At 32.1% G+C, this 21,840-nt stretch overlaps 1 protein-coding gene and 1 pseudogene across 1 annotated transcript in view; one reads left to right on the top strand and one right to left on the bottom strand.

The window, feature by feature from the left end:
• The window catches only part of LOC128157751 (uncharacterized), a 41,760-nt gene extending 21,851 nt beyond the window's left edge, over positions 1–19,909 (bottom strand). The window contains exons 1-3 of the mRNA XM_052820361.1: positions 19,842–19,909; positions 11,096–11,184; positions 10,747–10,860 (exon numbers count right to left, since the gene is read on the bottom strand). Of these exons, the coding sequence (XP_052676321.1) occupies positions 10,747–10,860; positions 11,096–11,144 (163 nt within the window). The 5' untranslated portion in view covers positions 11,145–11,184; positions 19,842–19,909. The remainder of the gene's footprint in view (positions 1–10,746; positions 10,861–11,095; positions 11,185–19,841) is intronic.
• Positions 19,910–20,002: 93 nt separating this feature from the next.
• Positions 20,003–21,227, top strand: LOC128160845 (uncharacterized; annotated as a pseudogene).
• Positions 21,228–21,840: the final 613 nt, after the last annotated feature.

Below are 21,840 nucleotides of genomic sequence, written 5' to 3' on the forward strand. Positions count from 1 at the left end.
CAATTAAAGTCTCAAATTCTTTAATTGTTTAAAAAAATACCAAGCGAATCATTATAAAAACAAGAAGACGGTTATCGACAATTTACGGCAATAAATCTAACAATTATACCAATTACGTCTTTTTTTGATGAAAGAAAAACATAGAATATACGAATAATTAATAAAAGTTAACAAGTTTTAAGTTAAAAGTTAATAAAATAACTTATAATATACTTTATTTATAAACAAGGAGCGAACGAGGTTTAAGGCGAACGAGAATTTGGGCGAACGGTAATTAGAGCGAACGGACGTAGAGCGAACGGACTAAGGCGAACATGTAGATAGGGCGAACGCACCCGATACCGTCTATGTAGACAAATTAACTCGTTCATGTAACGTTACGATTCACACATATTTGTTTTATGAAATTTGAAAAAAATAGGGCACAGAACTTTTTAAATTTGATACCAAATGACATTATTTAATATATTAACAATAACTGAATTCATTTTTTTTCATAAAATGATAACGATTTTTGCTATCAGAAAAATACGTGTATGAGCTGCTGACCCCTAATTATAGGGGCCAGCCCTTTTTTCTTAATTTTAAATGAAAGCTCTCGTTATTCTAAACAACTTTTGTTCTATATGTATTAACAAAATATTTTTAGTTTAAAGGTTATAATAAAAAAAGCAACAAAATTTCAGCCCCGAAAAAATCTTAAACTTTGGCGACAAATAGCTAAAAAACTAACAAAGAAATTACCAAAATTTTCATGCCAGCAAAACTATAAAATGTTACCGACAATTTCGCCAAATTTCATGCATCTATCATCTGTAGTTCCCGAGATCAACTCTGGACAAAAGACCCCCCAATTTTCAATTAAAGGGCAATAACTCATAACCGGAAGTGAATTTTAAAAATTTGAAAAAAACGTCTAGAGATATTAATATCATCTACATACCCTGAAAGTTTCATAGCAATCATACAAAAAATGTTCGAGAAATCTCGTGCACAAAATTTGCGGGAAAAAAAAAAAAATAATAATAAGAAACAGTAGAATAACAGAAGGGTTTTCCGTTGAAAAACGGAAAACCCTAATAAGAAACAGTAGAATAACAGAAGGGTTTTCCGTTGAAAAACGGAAAACCCTAATAATAATAAGAACTAGAGCAAAGCTCGTTGCAAAGCAACGAGTGGGTTTTCCGCTAATGTCGAAAGCAACGCTAGAAGTACGTCTAAGAAGCAGAGTTCTTTATCTAGTAAAAAAGAAACCTATGTACAAAAAGATAAAAAAAAATCGAATGATTCTTGGTACAACTTAACATAATCCGAATGTTTTTAAGTACGACTTAACCAAAAACCCTTAACCATTTCAAGAACGACCTAACAAAAAAAACAATGTGTTTAAGTACGACTTAACAAATTTGACTTCATTTTAGGTACAAGTTTACTTTACCTTGAACTAACATCTTTTTTCTTAACCCAGAATGCAAAATTAAAATTTATGTAAAAAATCAATTTTGTTTAAAACATAATTCTGAGCAACTTTTCCTCTTCACTGCTTTTCAAAAGGTTGACCTTTCGTACTGTGTGCTCGTTGCGTCATTAATTGTCAGAAACTTATCGATGTCAAGTTTACTTTACTGTACTTCTGTGAATATTTTCTATGTAAAATTACTATGAACCAGACAACATTGAAATGGTGAACATTTCAAAGGGCCCCGCTTATGTTATTTCAGAGAATTCTGCTTTGACCTTGACCTATAACTTGAAATTTTTCCAGCTGGCATAGAACTTTTAATTCAATTTCATTCCCCCTAACATACATGCATTTTTGTTCAATCTGACCAAGATTAAGCATATTTGGAAAATAATCTACTATTTAAAACTAATTTTAAAAAGATCTGCTATGACCTTCACATTGACAGACTTGGTTCAAGGTCACTGCACGCCATTAACCAATAAACTCTGTAAAGGTAAAATATTAGCCAAATAGGGGCTAAAAGGAGAGTATATCTATGCTCTTAAAATATGGATTTTTGTGTGATCTGATATGACCTTGACTCTTCATCTACAAATATCATTCAAGGTCGTTGCATATATTTTGAACAAAGGCATCATGTGGGTAAAGTATGAGGCTGAATGGAGCAAAGGGAGAGAAGATATACTCCGGACAAGGATTTTTAAAAATATAATTCTGATATGACCTTCACAGTTTCTTTTCACTGAAAATAGGTTCAAGGTCACTACACACCCTTTCACCCTTTACTCAAAAGCTCTGCTTATGTGAAGTCTGAGCCAAATAGGGGTTAGTAGAAATTATATATGCTCTCAAAAAAGGATTTTTGCATGATCCGATATGATCTTCACCCGTTACCTAGAAATTTCATGCAAGGTCACTGCACATCGTTTAACCATAGAGACACTCTGTGAGTATTAGCCAGATTGGACCAAAGGGAAAAAAGATATGCCCCAGACAAGGATTTTATATATATAATTCTGCTATGACCTTAACCTTATACCTAAAAACATGGTTCAAGGTCACTGCACATCCTTCAACCAAAGGAACCCTGTGGATGAGGTATGAGCCAGATTGGGCCAAGGGGAGAGAAGCTATGCTCCTGTCAAGCCATCTCGGATGGACAGACCGACAAATTGATCACTAGAAGGCGCCCGCATAAACATGCCTTTTTATCTAAAATAGTATCCATGCTATCTGCCCATGGTGAATAGTCATCAAAACCATTCATTAGCAGAATTTGATTTCCCTCCTTTTTAAGGTGGTATAGGACATCTGTCGATATTAATGTGGATTAAAGTACTATATAATTGAAAACTTTTCACCGGTTTAGAATTTTCAAATTTTACAATATATAACCAAAAAATAGCTTTTAAAAATATTTGAAAAGGTAAAAATTGTAAAAACCCCAGCGGGATTCGAACTCATGACTTACAGGTTCCTAGTAAACCCTCTAACCCACTGTGCTAAGGAGTTAGGTGACCATTTTTGAGAAGAAACTACATGTACTTATATAATTACACTTTATTTTATTGTTTATTTCGATAATTAAAACAATACGTCACAACATGGAAGTGTCCCATATCACCTTAAACTCGGAACACCTCTGACCTAATAAGATCGCCGCATTAAATACAAAGTTTGATTTCACTCTAATTTGTTTATCATCAAGAAATTCTGCATCGCAGACAAATAAAGTTTTCTTCTGTATAATGAAATACCAATTAACTGACTATTCGGACAATAGCAAGTTTATTGTCCCATTCAACAGCTACTATTTCCCTTGGCTTTGCCTCATTAAATATTTGCTGTCTTGGGGGACAATAAACTTGCTATTGTCCTCATACCCAGTAAATACTAAATAGGCATATAATATCCCATCCACCTACATTTCATGTTATATAACCTCCCGTTTGTAACCTTCAATTTCACTGTAAAGTCAACATATCTGTCATAGCCGCAAGTTTCGCAATTTATTTCTGCTTCTCATGTACTTAAAATTAGAGGCCTTAATATTGCTTACCAATTCCAACAAGAGACATCCCTCTAACTATTGGTAATCATTAAAATTCATTTCATGAATCTACGCAACAATGATAAACCTTCAAGTACAGTCACTCTCAATTTTACAAAAATATTGACGGTACTTTATCCGAAACTGTTCCTTGTATCTTTAACTTAGTACACTAACATTTTTATGAAAAGACGGTTTGTCTTAGAATAAGAAAGCTAATGCAATTCTGAGAAAAAGAATACCACATATTGCCAATTCCATTGAGGTTTAATAAAAATATGGCCATTTAAGTGAACCCACCATTTCCAATTTCCTTTAGTAAACACAGATTTACAGGGCTCTCCATAGTAAAACATCTTTATCTGACCTTTTAGAGGTCAACTTTTGTTCAACCACCTTTAAAAAGAAACCTTATTCAATACAACATATGCCTACATGATATAATCATGATAAAAGCTTCACATCACTTAGAAATACCCTTACATGTATACCCCCCCCCCCCCAATCTTTTGATTTTCATAAATAGTCATGGTTTGAAATGTTTTACCTAATTTTATGAAACATGTGGCAATTTCCTTGAGTCATTTCTCACACATATTTGAAAACAATCATCAATGATTCTAAAATGTGATCTTTATTTGTTTATTGTATGATTTGTACCATTTTAATTAACAAATAGACAGCTGTCCTGCTTGTGATTTCTTGTTTTCATGAAAAAAGTAAGCTAACAATCATATTTAGTGAATATCTAATCTATTCTGATTTCTAGTCTTCTTCTAACCATGCTAAAACAGTAAGTTACAACCTACAAGTTAGACATCTGCCTTAAATTAGAATTAAATTCAAACACACCCAGGTAGCTGGAGACAGAGTTGATTTCAATGAAAAATGTTCAAATTTGACATGTTTTTCTACTTTTTTATGCATATATACCTTAGAAAGGTAGAAATAGGTTGTTTCTTGTTCATTTCAAAAGTAATTATCATAGCAGATGTTATTTCAAAGTCAAATGTACATTTACATATCTTACATGTAATCTTAATGCAGACAATTAAATAGGGGGGGGGGGGGGGGGGTTTCAATTATGTAAACACATCTAAATATCTTTATGAAATAAAAAATAAAGGAAACATAATTGTATACTTTTATTGAAAAACAAATTTTCACAGCAATTATGAATTTCTTTAAACAGTCTTAATTTTGTCTTCATAATTTCTTATCAAACACAAACCACAACATGGCATGATGCTTTCTTCAAGTTCCATTATTGTTCATGCATTATCGGATTTAATTTGAATTACCAGTAAATAGACTGTAGAACACAAGGAATATGCATGTGGATAGAGGTGACAGGTTAATCTCAGGAGCTGACCCACAAGATCAACAGGTACCGGTAAAAGCCATGTGGTAACAAGAGTCTGTTTTGAGCTGAAATAAATTAAAAAATATATAGCTGTGTTTACATACATGTACTAGTAATAGCTGTGTTTACATTAACATATGCATAGTATTTCTGTAAAAAATACACTGACCATGCAGTGTAATAAGTATGACATATCCCAATACATGACATAACATTTAGGCAGTACAAGATCAAAAATTTGCATATCAAGTCATAATATAATATTAAAAAATTTTCATAGGTATAAACACTTCTCAAATTGAGAAAGAGAGAGAGTTTGAGAGAGAGAGAGTTTATTACCATACTTGTAGTGCAACAGTCAATATTTCAATTCGTAAATTACAAACGAATATTACCCACCGAACAGCGTCAAAGTACATGTACTGGTACATGTATTAGCTTCTGGTATACCATTTTTTATCAATTCTACTGTGTATTTTTTGTTTGCAAATAAATTTAGCGAGGGTTTTTGTTTATTTTCTTATAAATTACATGTTTTAAAAACAATACTACGTGTAATAAGCATAAAACATGTATGAGTAAACTTAATGAAGAATTTTTAATAGATTATTTTTCAAAGAATGTGGTACATTACATGTATGTCAATCTTTATAAAACTAGCGTATATTTCGTGCGCCATAAATTGCAAGTTTTTTGTAAATATCATTTACTTGCATGATAGGTATATATGGTCTAACCAAAATTTTCTTCATAAAGCTACAGCTGTATGTACCACATATATGTTGTGTCACAAGTATACATTTTAAAAAAAAATACCCAAATTCCGACAGTTTAAATAAACTCAACTCATTCTCTGATAAGTTCATTGTGTTTTGTGCGTGCATATCTTATTTGTCTGCTGCAACAGCAGCCAATCAGCGGTAAGCTGAATCCACAAAAAGAAAGTTTGTGTTTTAGGAGTGGGTAAATTGTTTATGCGACACTGTCAAGAAAACCACACCAAATAATAACAAGAAACATAAATATTCACTTAAATGTATTCTGTTGTAAAGTAAAGGTTTTTAACACTTATTGCATATTGCAAAACATGTGATGACCTTAATCATCTGTCATATATCTGATATACATGTATATGTAAAAGATGGGAGAAATAACGACGGAACAAAGTGGGATTTGAACCTGGCCCTCTGAATCTCTAGTCAAGTGCTCTACCAACTGAGCTACATGTATCTGGCACCGGTATTCAAACCAGTCTGACCGTCACATTCCTCCCCCTTAAATGATCTTCACCCTCAAAGATCATCCCTGGCAGGATCGAGTTAACCTGTTAGTTCCAGGGGTTGGTCACAACACCAATATTGTAACAGGATGGGAGAAATAATGAAGGGATTTGAACCTGGGCCCCCTGAATCTCTAGTCAGGTGCTCTACCAACTGAGCTATTATCTGGCACTGGTATTCAAACCGGTCTGATCGTCACATATATAAAGAATTATTTTAAACAATGTTGTTCAATTAAAAATAACACTCGCAACCTTCAGTTTTTGTCTGTAATTAATCAATATTGGCGTGCGATCAGTTCTTGCCGAGTACCATTTCTCACCAGTGCATTGTTACGTCATTTTATCAACACATAAAATTATATACGAAAATATGATGTAACAGTGCACCAGCGAGAAATGGTCCTCGGCGAGAACTGCTCGCACGCCAGTACTGCCAGTAGTCAGATTAAAAAAAGAGAATAAAAAATTACATTTAAAACATTAACAAGGACAATTTAAGTACCCAAACAAAAACTTTTCTTAAGAAATCATATCAAAATCACTTAAAAATCATATCAAACTCACAAATTCATGATTTTGTTCTATGATTTAGACATGATCCATTAAATGAATCATACCCAAATCATAGGTGACAAATAAGGAAGTATGATCCTGATGTGGTTTGTTTCTTGGTTTTGAGTCTGCTATGATTTTCTTGTGATTCTGGTATGTGCTATTATCTTAGAAGGCAACAGAGCATGCGTTTGAAATGATTCGTTAATTGCCAGATAAACTGACCACTAAGAATTAAGATTTCTGCATAACAGGAAGTTGAGTTGCAAATTTTGAATGTTCATCTTGGAGCCTGTTATTGTTATTGTTGGGAATCTTGCTCTATCTTGGCATATTTATAAAGTGAATTTATGGAAGTATTTTGGGGGAATATATTCTTATTCACTTGAGGTAAATAATATATTTTATAAAGACTAATTCACAATACACTATCAAGTGATTTATTAAGTGAAGCAAGCAACTAATGCATGGATGTACATGTATCATTAGTTCAGACCGGGATCTACAGACCTGCAGCTAGGTTTTGAAATGCATACGTAATATTTTAATTTGTACAATTCATGTTAGAAAAGTTTGAAATAACAGTATAATTATCATCTAAATTATGGAAGACTTTGATCTTTTGTTCTAATTCAGATTATATTGGCTTAACGATACAGTTCATGTGACATATATGTATACTATTTTTCATATTTGGTAATTGACAATGTATTTCAAATATCAAAAGTATATAATTGTCTGTTGCAAATTATAAATTAAGTGCTCATTTTTTTCTTAAAGAAATTATTGTATAATTGTCCTTTAACAGGTCATATAAGGATCATGGTTTTGATATGAGTTGTTAGTTACAACGGATCATACCAGGACCATGGTTTTGATATAAGTTGTTAGTTACAACAGATCATACTAGGGCCATGGTTTTGATACGAGTTGTTAGTCACAACAGATCATACTAGGATCATGGTTTGATATGAGTTGTTAGTTACAACAGATCATACCAGGACCATGGTTTTCTTGCAATTTGTTTAGTTTTACAGATCACCCGAGAATCATGATCCATTAACTCATTTGCATGTGAAATTTTCCTATACCGAAATCATCTCAAAACCATGATTTACACACAAGCCATTGATATGATCCCGTAGGCTATTTTTTCTGTTTGGGTACACATCATAACTGCTAAACAAGAAAAATTATGTGAACTGGTAGAATGGTAGGCATAGTTCTAACTTGTAACCTACATGTACAAGTACATGTACCGGGTACCCGTTGGTCTGCTATACCTCTTTAATGATACAATGATCGGCATCATAAAGATATTAAAGTCATGTTTTAACTCTGAAGTGAAAAGTATACAATTTTATTTACTTGAAGTTATGTCTACAGGGTATTCATGACTACATTTGGAGTCCTCTGCACAAGAATATATGATATGTTTCTAATTAGACCCTGCTTTGAATTTTGAGTTGAAAATTCACAATCTGTTATTTTTTTAAATAGATAAATTCAGTTACCCTTTCCAGTCCCCCATGAACCTCGAGCGAGTCTAAACACCCATGAAACATGTAAAAATTACACGTTAGTAAACAAACACCCACACCATAACAAAAACATCTAACAGTGTGCACGTACTTACATGTACATCTATACTATATACTAAATTTTAACCAGTTAACAAGAAACTTTAAAAGGAGTAAAAGCCTCACCTTCTTCAGTAACATCCACATAAATCACACACTTTAATGTCCATCTTTTCTCCTTTATTACTCGTAGCTTATCAACGGCTGATCGTCGACAGAAGTGTGGCTGTCAGAATTTCCTCGTAAACGATTCACACGAGAAAAATATCCTCCTTAAACAAATATGTAGTATTGTTCCCTGTGCATGTTCATATGTTTCACAGCAAATTGAAAATGCATGTGTACGACGAGAGAATACACAACTTCTCTTCTGCATTACGGCTCTCTCTTTTCTACAATGCCGTTCGTTACTGTTTACATTCGACGCGCGCGCGCGGGGGTCACAAACAGGGGCGCCCCGACAAATAGTTGCACATAGAACGTTTAAATAATGTGTGTTCATTGAATTCATAAATGATATAGATGAAAAAAAATGAAATTGAATCACAACAATTTATCTAAGACGCAACACAACGTAATGCAGTAAATGCCTGGGCCTTAATGTGGCATTTGTTCGCTTGTGTGTCAATGTAGACATATTAACTCGTTCATGTACGATTCTCACATATTTGTTTTATGAAATTTGAAAAAAAATATAGGACAGAACTTGTTTAATTTGATACCAAATGACATTATTTAATATATTAACAATAACTAAATTAATTTTTTTTCATAAAATGATAACGATTTTTGCTATCAGAAAAATACTTGTATGAGCTGCTGACCCCTAATTATAGGGGCCAGCCCTTTTTTCTTAATTTTAAATGAAAGCTCTCGTTATTCTAAACAACTTTTGTTCTATATGTATTAACAAAATATTTTTAGTTTAAAGGTTATAATACAAAAAGCAACAAAATTTCAGCTCCGAAAAAATCTTAAACTTTGGCGACAAATAGCTCAAAAACTAACAAAGAAATTACCAAAATTTTCATGCCAGCAAAATTATAAAATGTTACCGACAATTTTGCCAAATTTCATGCATCTATCATCTGTAGTTCCCGAGATCAACTCTGGACAAAAGACCCCCCAATTTTCAATTAAAGGGCAATAACTCATAACTGGAAGTGAATTTTAAAAATTTGAAAAAAACGTCTAGAGATATTAATATCATCTACATACCCTGAAAGTTTCATAGCAATCAGACAAAAAATGTTCGAGAAATCTCGTGCACAAAATTTGCGGGAAAAAAAAAAAAATAATAATAAGAAACAGTAGAATAACAGAAGGGTTTTCCGTTGAAAAACGGAAAACCCTAATAAGAAAAGTGAAAAAGAAACAATAGAATAATAGAAGGGTCTTCCGCTGAAGACGGAAGACCCTAATTATATTAGGATTACAATGAAACCGGTAACTTTGAATCGGCTCTCTGTTTATATATATATATATATATATATATATATATATATATATATATATATATATATATATATATATATATATATATATATATATATATAATGGTAATCGTTTGCAGAATTGCTGATCGGTAAATGACAATCGTTTCCCGATTAACCGGTTACTCATATCAAAATGTTTTGAAATAGTATCATTTTTAATAATTGTTATATATGATACGAAAAGCACGATAGAAATATTCTGTTTGTGTCTGTCAAAATATCATGAAACATAGCTCAATATGATAAATTTAGAAAGAGATCATATAGTCATGAATAGTTTAAAGGAACATGAATCAAGAAAATATCAAGAATAACATCTTTTTTTTATAGATACTTAGTCTTGCTTTTTGGAAATATGATCTAAAAAATCGTTAGTATGTGTAATTTAAATAACCGCGCTCTGAATGTTCTGATAAAAAAAGTTGTTGTATTGCATTGATGAAACATTCCTTGCTTGAACAATACCGACATGTAAACACTGAAAGTACATACAGATGTTATTATGGAATAGGTTTCCTAGTAACACAGTATGCAAACATTAATTATTGAAAGTTTATGATTATTCTCTATTTGTATTTGGACATGTTTATAAAGAAATAAACTGAGTCGCACATTTCAAATTAATCGTCCCCTGTGTGATTCTTATTTTAAGTTATATTTAAACTTCAAAGAGTTAAAAATGAAGGTTATTCAAAAAGAAGTCAATGTAAGTGTCAAATCGACAATTAAATCAATATATATATGACCAATTTAATCAGTGAATATGGTGCGTTTTTTTATGCATGTATATTGATAACCAGAAAGATATAGTTATAAAGTCAGAATGACTTACTGCAACCACATTTCCAGAACAACCAAAATACCTGAATTATTGAGTTTCCAGTGATCAAATACTTGCAAAAAACAGGTTTCTATCATTCTATTTAAATTTATTACGAAATAATTGTTTTCTTAAAACCTCTTGTTTTTGGCCTGGCCCCTGTACAATTTAAACGTTGATTAGACCGTATGGTTGACTTTAATTCAGTTGATTCAGATTCATAACAGGAATCCTCAGACATATGTTCATTGTCTACAAGTTAAGAAATATGGTATTAAATCAATTGCAAATGGTTCTAATTTTTAAGCAAAATAAAGCGTTGGTTGTTTGAGGAACATTGTTTTATATACACCACATCTAACCCCATCACTGTCAATTACATCATAAGTATGTACATTATATACATAAGTATAATGATAATAATAAGCAATGATTATGTGTTTCTCTGGCACAATGTACTTCTTTTGATCTGTAGAAAATAAATTACCAGTTGAGCCTTCCATAATCAAATGTTCTAATCCCAGACTCCTATACATAGAGAGAAAGCGCCTACAAACCACTTAAGGTGTCCAATTCCTGAAAAATAGACCGACAAAATTCAGTACGAAGTTGTAGAAGTGGTTGATTCAGTAGTACTTTTTGCTGTTTTATCAAACACTTCTATCATTAGTAATTTTGACACTCGCGAGGTTTTCAGCTCACCTGAGCTGAAAGCTCAAGTGAGCTATTCTGATCACATTTTATCCGTCGTCCGTCCGTCCGTCTGTCCGTCCGTCCATCTGTCCGTCTGTAAACTTTTCACGTTTTGAACTTCTTCTCTAAAACCATTTAACCAAATTCAACCAAATTTGGCTAAAAGCATTCTTATGGAAAGTTGAATATAAATTGCGGAAATGAAAGAAAAATTTTCATTGAAAGCGGCGAAAACCTCAAAACTGTAAAAAAAAAAAAAAAAAAAAAAAAAAAAAAAAAAGAGGGGTGCATTTTAAAAAATCTTCTTCTCAAGAACTACTGAGGCAAATTCAACGTAATTTAGCATGAATAATCCTTATGGGAAGGAAAATATAAATTTGCCAAAAAAAAATGGGCTAATTCTGTTTCAAATCTGAGTTATTACGAAAATAATAAGAAAGGAAAGGGGTAGTTTCAAGCAATTTATAGCATCCATGAGTCTTGGTAAAATGGGTAGGCATGACCGGGCCAGGGCAAAAACAAAAGCTTGACAGTTATTAATTTGCCAATCTCATTAAAATTTCAAGATAGTTACTGACCAGTATATTTGTATTCGCTGTAAATATTGCTGCAAAATGATGCGTAATTGGAATTGACGATTACCGATCTGCCCTGGCTTTTATTTTGCCTCGGCCCGGGTTTGCTTACCCATTTTACCAAGACTCGTATTCCATAATTCTAAAACGAGGTACTTTGTTTAAAGCAGCCATGCCACTATATAATAAACGGGTCGATCTGACAATGATGAAATTGTTTGTTGTGCAACAGTTCGTGTACGAAGGGAATCTTTGAAACATGCAAAATACATTGGTGCCGATTTTGTGAAGTAAATTGAGGCTAAATATTTCAATGCGTTGACAGTTTTCACAGATGACGGTGGTGTTAGCTTGTTGTGATTTTCGTTTCGTTTTCATTTATGCTTTGCGTTAACCTGGGAACTGCCGCTTGTATTTCCTGATTTTTACGAATCAAATCAAACAGAGACTTCGGTAAATCAAACAGCCTTCTGTTTACCTGCGCAAATTAAGCAACATCTGATGTATTAAGAAAAACTAAAATGCAATTCATTCAGGCTATCGGTAATTCGGTACCATCTTTTGCGTAATGGTAGAATAATGCAATATGTTTTGTTGAGATGCTTGGCATTTTCTCGAGTTTATTCAGTTTAAATAGAGTTTAATATCGTTGACGAAAGTATGTAGGTATATACATGTATATGATTCATTTTGAAAAATAAATTGTGTTCTATATTTGTTATAGTGCATGTTTCTTGTGTAAATTTGTTTACAATTTCTATTTACTTACCATATTTGAGTGTTAAGCTTCGAATTATAAGCAAGATTTTATGTTTGTACACAGATCTGATGCCATTCATTTTTTTCATTTTAAATGCCGAATAGGAAATACCAAGTTAAAAATCTTAAGCTGAATGTAATAAACTCATGTGAACAAAACCTCAAACCTGGCAAAATTTTGAGCTCATCTTGCTTATAATTCTACGATTGACGCTGAAATTTTGGTTGATCATAAGAAATTCTATATGAATTAAAGTATGTTAAATACTTGTACACAAAAAAAAATTAAAGAATGATATGCTGTATATAACTAATCTCTGGGGCCCGCTCTTTATACAATGAATAATGTGAAATGTGAGTAAATAAAAACGACATCGTTAAAACAGTTTCCATAGTTCTGACACAGAATTATCGCTATTCCTAAGAAAATATTACAGCAGAAAATTATCCTGGTTTGTAGCCATTTGTTATTTTTGAACAAAAATGAAAATAATGGGTGGGCCATAGTAAATTAGAGTGATGTGCCTGTCAATAAGGTAACATTGATTTTTATAGCTCTTTAACATGTCACGTGACAACATTTTTCATTCGAGTGTATTCATCAATCAAGTGTGAGTAAAGTTATAAAAGTCGCGAGTTTACGCGAGGTAAACAACAGTCATTTAATTATAATGGAGAAGACAAATTAAATTGTTGAATATTTTTAGTTTGAGAAATTGAGCGCATTGAGGTGCAATTTTCTTCTTCACATATATACATGTAGGATTTTTTGGATAAAATACAATAACTATTATATTTTTTAAAAAAATACAATAACTAGTAAGAAGTTGAGGAAGAAAATGTACCTTTATGCTCTCATATATTTTGATCGCTTTATTAAGTGTGTGTGTGGGGGGGGGGGGGGGAGAACGAAAATACAGGGAATTAGAAGTTATATAACAGTGTACCCCTACCAAATATTTAGTTCTATATCTTGCGTAGGATTCTGTGTAAAAACAGTATTGCATGAAGGTACAATGTCAAAGATTACGTGTATGCAAAAATAAGTGTAAAATTCGAATACTTTACAATATTTTTTTTATTCTAGCGAGGGCCATATGGCACAACATCTTTTGAACGCCCATTGTTGCTCAGGTGAGCGATGTGGCCCCATGGGCCTCTCGTTTCTGGATTCTTATCTTAAACTTAGTATAACTAATTTAGTCCTTGAAAAAGAATAGGCAATGATGCTTCATTCATATCATTTTTTAGAATTTTTGTAATTTCGTTGTATTACTCTTCTTGTGTTTGACAGAGTAGCTTATTAGATTAGTTTACTGTGCAGTTTGCTTAATCAGGGGTTCTATCAAAACTCGTAAAAGTAGCTAAAATGTCGTTGATGACGTAAGAACCTTACTAAAATATTACTTGAAAACGTATGTCTTTTGACTATCTTATTTATTCATAAGTAAAGCTTAGGCTTTCATAACACATTGGAACAACCTTTAGAGTGTTCGTTTATTTTCTCTCGCTTTTAGGTTGATATATCAATTCTAATATATTTTCTTATTATTTCTAGCAATCGATGCAACCTGTTTTGTATCCGATCTATTTCTTAATGAGAGGTTAAAAAATAGATAATCAAAATGACCAATAGCGTTTTCTTATTTTTTGAAAAGATGAAACAAGTTATGATTTTATCCGTTTTTAAATATTGTGGTGTTTAGGGCTTTCTAAAACGTTTAACCTTATATATTTATTATTATATTTATCGTTATTTATTCTGCAACAAAATCGTGAAACTATACGAATTCGATGATACGGCGATGTCAGGTAAACATATGTATCATTTTGATCAATCAACGGAATTTCTTCAATTTTTTAGAACCGTTTTAACAAGAGCTTGGACTATCTGTTGGGTGTTACTCTCTAGTTTGCTCATCAAAACAAACTGTCAAATATTGACCAGCTTCCTTATAGAGAAGTCCATTAAAATATTCATACACTGTCAAAACCGGAATGTTGTTTGCCAAGATCTGCTCTGCTGTGAATATGACGCTGTTTCATCGAAATATACATCTCTGAGTGAAGACGGGCAAGTGTCATTGTGTTCAATATATATTGACTGCCGTCACGAGAAAAGGGCCCTTAAGGTCAAAATTTCACAAACTCACTTTTTTGTCAATTCTGATAAGTCAACTCTTTCTGAATACAAATATACTAAGATATCCAAGATCTTGTGTGTTTTAAGCATTTTATGACAATTTTAGTAAGAGATGTTAACACGACTTTGACGTAGCTCGTCGAAAACGTCACGACGTCACGAACGTCAAATTTTTTTTTGGCATTGATATTTTTCTTCTATACTTCCTTTCATCGTCTTGAATTGTTTGAAATGAAGTAGAATTAATTTATAATTTTCTACCACTCTAGAGTTTTTACAGTTTTAGCAAAAGAGATCAAAACATTTTAAATATCCGGATATAGTTAAAGTTCTGCACACTAACCCCCCCCCCCCCCCCCCGCACATAAGATAAATAGATAAAGGATATCTAAGGAAAACAAATATCAAACTTCTTCCCAACCTTGAAATAAATCAAAGTTATTTAAGCTGCCGAGAAGCAAATTAAATAAGCAAACATGTAACAAACAAAAAGATTGTTAAATTCGATGCCTATGTTTCCCAATTTCATGGCATTGTAAAATTGCATACACGAATTTATTTTCAAAAAGAGAAATATTTATTCTTTTTAATTAACCTTTGGCACGGAAATTTTATCGCATATTTACTGATATTACTTTTTAAGTATCTTTATAGTTCTGAAGCAAGTTAAAATCAATTATAGCTGTTTTTGAAACTCGGATGGTATGGTGTTCAATTATTGTCATGATTTCTCTTCTTTTTTATACGTTATCAACACTTAATTCTTATAAAATTACCGATGGAAAAAATCGGCTTTGACTGTCTCACTGAAAAGTAATTACAACTTCAAGAATGTAGACAGTTGATTTGAGAAAAAAAGATTTTAACAAAAATGGCATCTTATATTTATAGATTAAAATTTACATCCACTAAGTATGATTCCCTCTATTTCTTACGAAAATTGATTGTAATTCACAGCTGTATAGAAAAAGACAGGTCTGAAATCAACTCGGTCTAGTCCTAACCATGCTATTTACCGATCGGTCGAAATCTAAAGAAACCTGAGAAAAATCACTGATTTCACGAACTACCGTATATCAGTTTTTTTTCCGCGTCATGTTTTTTCCGCGATTCAGAACTTAAACCTGTATATAACATTTTTTACTATTTCAAAGGCATAGTGGACATATTATAATATTCAAGATTGTTTAAAATTGTGAGGTAGGAGGGTAAAAGTATCTAAATTGCCACTCTTAATAATGAAAAAAAAATTCGACAATAAAACCATTTACTCGATTTCCTTAATGTTAAATAATTACCGATAACTATTTTCAGAGACGCAAACAGTCATAAATAAATAGATCATGTACCGTTACAGATACCAGTAGCTCAGGTATAATTAGACATCGGTTTACGCAAGAAAAGCGACCATTTTAATAAGCTTGTCAATGGATTATTAAAGAAATTACGAGGCCTACATACTTGTTATCTGGCGCTTGTACGCCGATCCCGCAATTTCTACCTCTAAACTTACTGATCACAGTTCATTGTACTTTAACATACCTGTTTACTTCATAAGAAAAGAAAGAACTAATTTATGAGAACAAAACTTTGTATAATTTACGCTGATATATTTTCTGCGATTCGGAAATCGTCGAGAACAAAGCGGAAGTTGGATACACGCGGAAAAACTGATATATGGTATATAATCATGATGATGCCAAACCCAAATTCCCATATCAGACGCGTTGGCTACAGCTTTTATCTATCGTTCTGGTGTACATTAACAATAATTTAATGATCTTTGCTTACTTTTTACGATCAATTCAATTCATTTATTTACTAAGTAAAAGATGTAAATATAAACAATAAAATACTTTCTTCGGTCTTCGGTGATACATGCGGGTTATGGCTATAAAGATAGTTACATTTCATAACGTGGGTTACATCGCTACTTTTTTGGGGGGGTTTATTGTTTAAATATACTAGTACACACCTAATTAAGTGTATCAAATACGGCAGACCAACAAAATACAAAAGGCACCCCACGTGCTGAATCTACACTTCTATTCAATCGCTTTGTAAGTTCACGCATACCGTTGTATTTTTGTGAAGCGATTTTTTTAAACCATCATCGTTGAAATATGTAAGCATTTTCACTTTTTTTTTCAAAATGTAAGATTGCAAGTAAATTTCAATAAGACTTCTGCATTAATTATGTCTATTCGTTTGCACTAATTGATTGTACAGTGCCGATAGACATAGCTTATACTCTGCAAGAACATTTTTACATATTGACTAAATTTAATTTTCTTATTATCGATGTTACACGATTAATGAATATCTCTCTCTCTCTCTCTCTCTCTCTCTCTCTCTCTCTCTCATTGAATACAAATATCGGCCAAGTGATTATCGATTTTAAACAAAATGACAAATTAAATGATGCAAGTTGCGTACGGTATTCCGAAGTTTAAAGAAATATCGCGATTCTCGGATTATTTTTATTGCTGTACATTGTAACAAACACACATTTATACACATTGACTATCATCGAAATTTGTATCTTGCATAAAAAAGAAAAGATGAGAAACCATTATCTATGAAGGTGAATTGTACGGCCATGCATGTTATTAATTGTAAATGTCGCACATTTAGTGTTTATATTTATCGATAAACATGAATTAATTTATAGAACGGCAATTTTATCGACTTGATATGAAACGTATTATAGTATAATGATTGCGTTTACAAACCTGTTTAATTTTGAATCATGTACGTAACTGACTTGAGATGAATATAATCGTATAAAATGCTATAAATCCATGAAAATGTGGTGAGTTTTCAGGCATTATATGACTGATTTTTTTCATGTAAGTTAGCTAAAAAAGTACACACAACATGTGGATTTGGGTTGTTAAATTGTACAAGAAAACAAAATATGTTGCGCTCAAATAATAAACAACTTTTTCTTTCGTATATGTAAACATATTTTTATGTTGTTTCATTAAAGGCACTTTACATGAAAATGTCACTAAGAATCAGGTCTTCCCATGAAATCTAATGCGATACATCAGAGTAGATTTTTACTCTGTCAGAATATTTATCAAACTCTTCGAATCCGTTAATTATAGCTTTTTAATTCGTTAAATAATTTCAATATTTGATTGCAAATTCTTAAATTGTAATAGAATATGCGAGAATTTATTTTGTATGTTGGCAGTGGCACTATAACTGAGACATAGCCGCTTCTCTCGTATTCCTTCCTACTAATTCAAAAAGTGCAGAATCGTCTCCCGTGAGGTGAACTTCCAAACTTATGATTTGAAATATTTGACTTGTATTGTTTCACAGTAATTACTGCACAGATAACTGTTAGATTTGAACAATACTGCTCTGCATCGATTCGGTATGTCTCAGCCTTCAACACCTCTTATCAACAACGAGTGTGCAGTGTAGTTTTTTTTTTACTTTATTAAATCATACATGTATTGCTCATGCTAACTAATGTTGTGTAATTTTACTCAGAATACTTTATAAATCATCATCGGAAATCCGCGTCCAGTTGCGCATTCAGTTAACAGCGAATGCGAGACGGGTTTTTGGTTTTTAACAGTGATTTATAAAAAAGCGATTTCCCAATTAAAGAATATTTTCATCACACACTAGAATGTAAAATGTTGTGTTTAAGTTTCATAGCGGATGCAAAAGCAGCAATTTTATGACGTCTCAGCATCAACTTTTGTGCAATATTTACGCGTTCGAAATGTGTAGATATTGACGTTACATGTGTATATTTCATTTATCAAATATTTATTTTTTAAATCAACAGGTAATATTTGACTGCAAAAATATTGATCGCGGTATTAAAACAAGGCCAGACTCTAGTTATTCAGAAAACACAACATAGACGCAGAAAAAAAATAGAAACAGAAAATTAAAAAACTGCGTTTACGAAGCCGCAACTTTGACGTTGAGCATTGTGACGTCAAAAGAAAAGGGCCCTTTTCTCATGACGGCAGTCATATATGTTTATATCTATTAGCCAATGACTGGACAGTTAATCATGAGTAGACCCCGCATTCGTCAAATTGGAATTTGACACGTACTGCCCGAAGTCCAAGCTCTTGTTAAAATGGTTCTATTTTGAATTGAAATTTTGATAGGGCAAATTTGATACATCATCGAAGCATCTATAAAAAGCGCCCATGAGAAGAGTGGTTTGACAGTACATTATGACCAACCCTTGCATTTTGTTATTTAAAACCTTAAGTTTAAATTTCCATTTTTCAACAATGTGGCAGAGATAATTCCGTTCTTAATTTGGGTCCAGCCTCTTTTGACAAACGGCATTTTTGTAAATACAAAGCTGCATATTCCAAACGAAAATTCATTTCTTATACTCATATAAAGAGAAATAAAGGCTCATTTACAATGCATAGGATGAGAAAATTGCAATTAGTCTACCTAAATGCTTGAATCTATTGGAACCTGAAGCAAACTCAAAGATGCAATAAATAAGAGTTTGCAACAACAAAAATGATTTAAATCATCTAATTATACTTATACTAGAACAGACTTCAGAACTTGCTGTACATTTATTAACATGTTGGTAGATTAAGTAAGTAGGAAAGTAATTTTGCTTTATTGTCATTTGCATATAACTATGTATTTGCGTACAGATATACATGGAAAGTTACTTCATCATTTTCATTTTGTTTTAAATGCCCACAATTTAGAAATATGACGTCATAAATTTGACGTTTTCTGCCTTTTTCTCTATTTTAAGCATGAAACGACTTGTCTTTAAACAGTTAAATTTTCTTTCAGAAAATATTGAGCGATTGCTTGGAAGAGTTTATCTTTCTAATAATAAGGTAAAAAAAAACAACTTTGTCAAAATGTCACTTTACATGTCTTTTCGAAAACAGATAAGAAAAATGTCAATTTTTGACTGATTTTGATTGAATCATAAAATTCTGACGTTACTCCCAGTGAGTGCAAAAAAATATATATATAAAAACTATATAAAAAAAATGTCTAATATCAACTTAAAAAAAAAGAAATATTGTATCTGAAAAACTTACCAAATGGCGAACAGTTGGGGCAAAATTTGACTCATATTATTATATAGGGCATACACAAGAAAGGAAATCCCCGTACTTTCGGTTTAAAATTAAAAAATATATACTTTATTATTATCAAAAAGGAATATTATTATACATGTGCCACATATGTATTTGTAAACATGGCAAGTGAAGTTGACAAGTGTTTAAGTGTTTTTGAAAACAATGTTTGTTCAGGAAAGAATCCTTACAGTTTTGATTGGAAGGAAAGTGGTGACTCAAGACTGACTAGAACAGTTAGCAAGGCATTAACAATGCATGGCTGTGAAAAGTCAGGAGTGGGGTCCCACTTGTCCACCCACTTGCGAGAAAAAGGTGTAAAAAATAAACTTATAACCTTTAGAGGACATAGATTTTACCATCTTTTTTATGCAGCTGGGGCTACATATCACCATTTAGCAGATATCAAAACATTTATTGACCGTTGGTCAGATCCTAATGAATTATTGAAAAGCATTTCTTTTGATGTGAATGAAAAAGTTTACACAAGCAGTCTTAGAGCTTTATGTATCATAGACAAAATAATTACAGGTCCCTTCTGGAGGGTTATTGAGAAAACAGAAAATGTTTTGGATTTGAACCCTGTGCTTCTCAACATGAAGTTGAACTTGTCACAAGATGCATCACCTCTTCTGGAAGGCCATTTAATTTTTCCAGAGGAGAGTGTGCATAAAGATGAGGTGTATGATTCTCTCTTTGAGAACACAAATGATGCAATATTTGAAACATACACTCAAATGGCTTTAGAATTGGCTATAGGTGGCATGTTGTTGATACTTGAGAGGCAAGCAAAAGATCAACTTCCTGGTGGAATATATTATGAACCATCTGAAACTGATCAATTGAGAGCCGCTGCAGTACCAACAACAAACATATGTTCTGAAAGAGATTTTGCCCAACTAGATGTTTTAATGAGACTTAAACCATCAGCTTCTACAACTGCATATGAGTCTGTTATCATGTGGACTAACAATAAAACATCTACTTGGTTAAACTCTCTTTCAAATAGTGAAAAAAAACTCCATTATTAATGAGGCAAGAAAATCTGCACCTGAAATAATGGAGTTAATAAAAGAGAGACAAAGGTCTTTGTATGAAACAAAACTTGAAATTTTAAGAGCTATACAAGAAAAAGAGAAAGTCATTCAAGAAAATAAAATGTACATCCAAAAGGTAAAGTTAACAAATAAATTGACAGATATTGGTGGTTTATGGCAGAAAAGAGATGACATCCAGTCTTACAAACTAAAGGTGTCTCAAGAATCTAACAAAGACCAGCTGTTAGGAGATGCATTAGTTGCACAATTGCAGTTTAGAAAAAATATTCTTTCAAGCAAATGCCCTTGAAATATTTTTCAACAAAGCAGTAAAGGCGTTATGTATTCTATTGAAGATCTAGAACATAATCTGGTAAAAGTTATGCAAATTAATGAACATTTGGAAGAGGTGTCTGAAAATTCTAAACTCTCTTACCATCCTTTAAGTCAGGTTGAACAAAAATTTAATGAATCAAAAACAAATATAGCTGAGAGACTTAAAGAAAGTAGGAGAAAAATAACAATCCAACAACAATCACTTCTTCTTCCAAGTTTTATTGAGTCTCCTTCCAAATAAGTTGGAAAGAAAATTCTTCATAAATTAAAAGATCAAACTTCAAATGAAGTTTGTTGGTACAAGGGGGAAGTTTTGTGTGTAAAAAGATTGAATGGAAGGATGACAAAGTATGAACGCTTGTATGAAGGTGATATGGAAGCATGTGAATTCCCATTGTTAATTGATTTCTAAAAAGGTGAAATAATAATTCAAGATTAGACACACTGTAAAACATAATACATGTACATGTACTTTGCTTGCATGTAATAATTCTAAGGCCCTAATATGTAATGTATCTATAAATTGTTAAATATATATACATGATTAAGATACTTGTTGGATTTTTTGTTTTGGTCATTATATTAGT

The sequence above is a fragment of the Crassostrea angulata genome, chromosome 8, assembly GCF_025612915.1.
Source record: "Crassostrea angulata isolate pt1a10 chromosome 8, ASM2561291v2, whole genome shotgun sequence".
Lineage (NCBI taxonomy): Eukaryota > Metazoa > Mollusca > Bivalvia > Ostreida > Ostreidae > Magallana > Magallana angulata.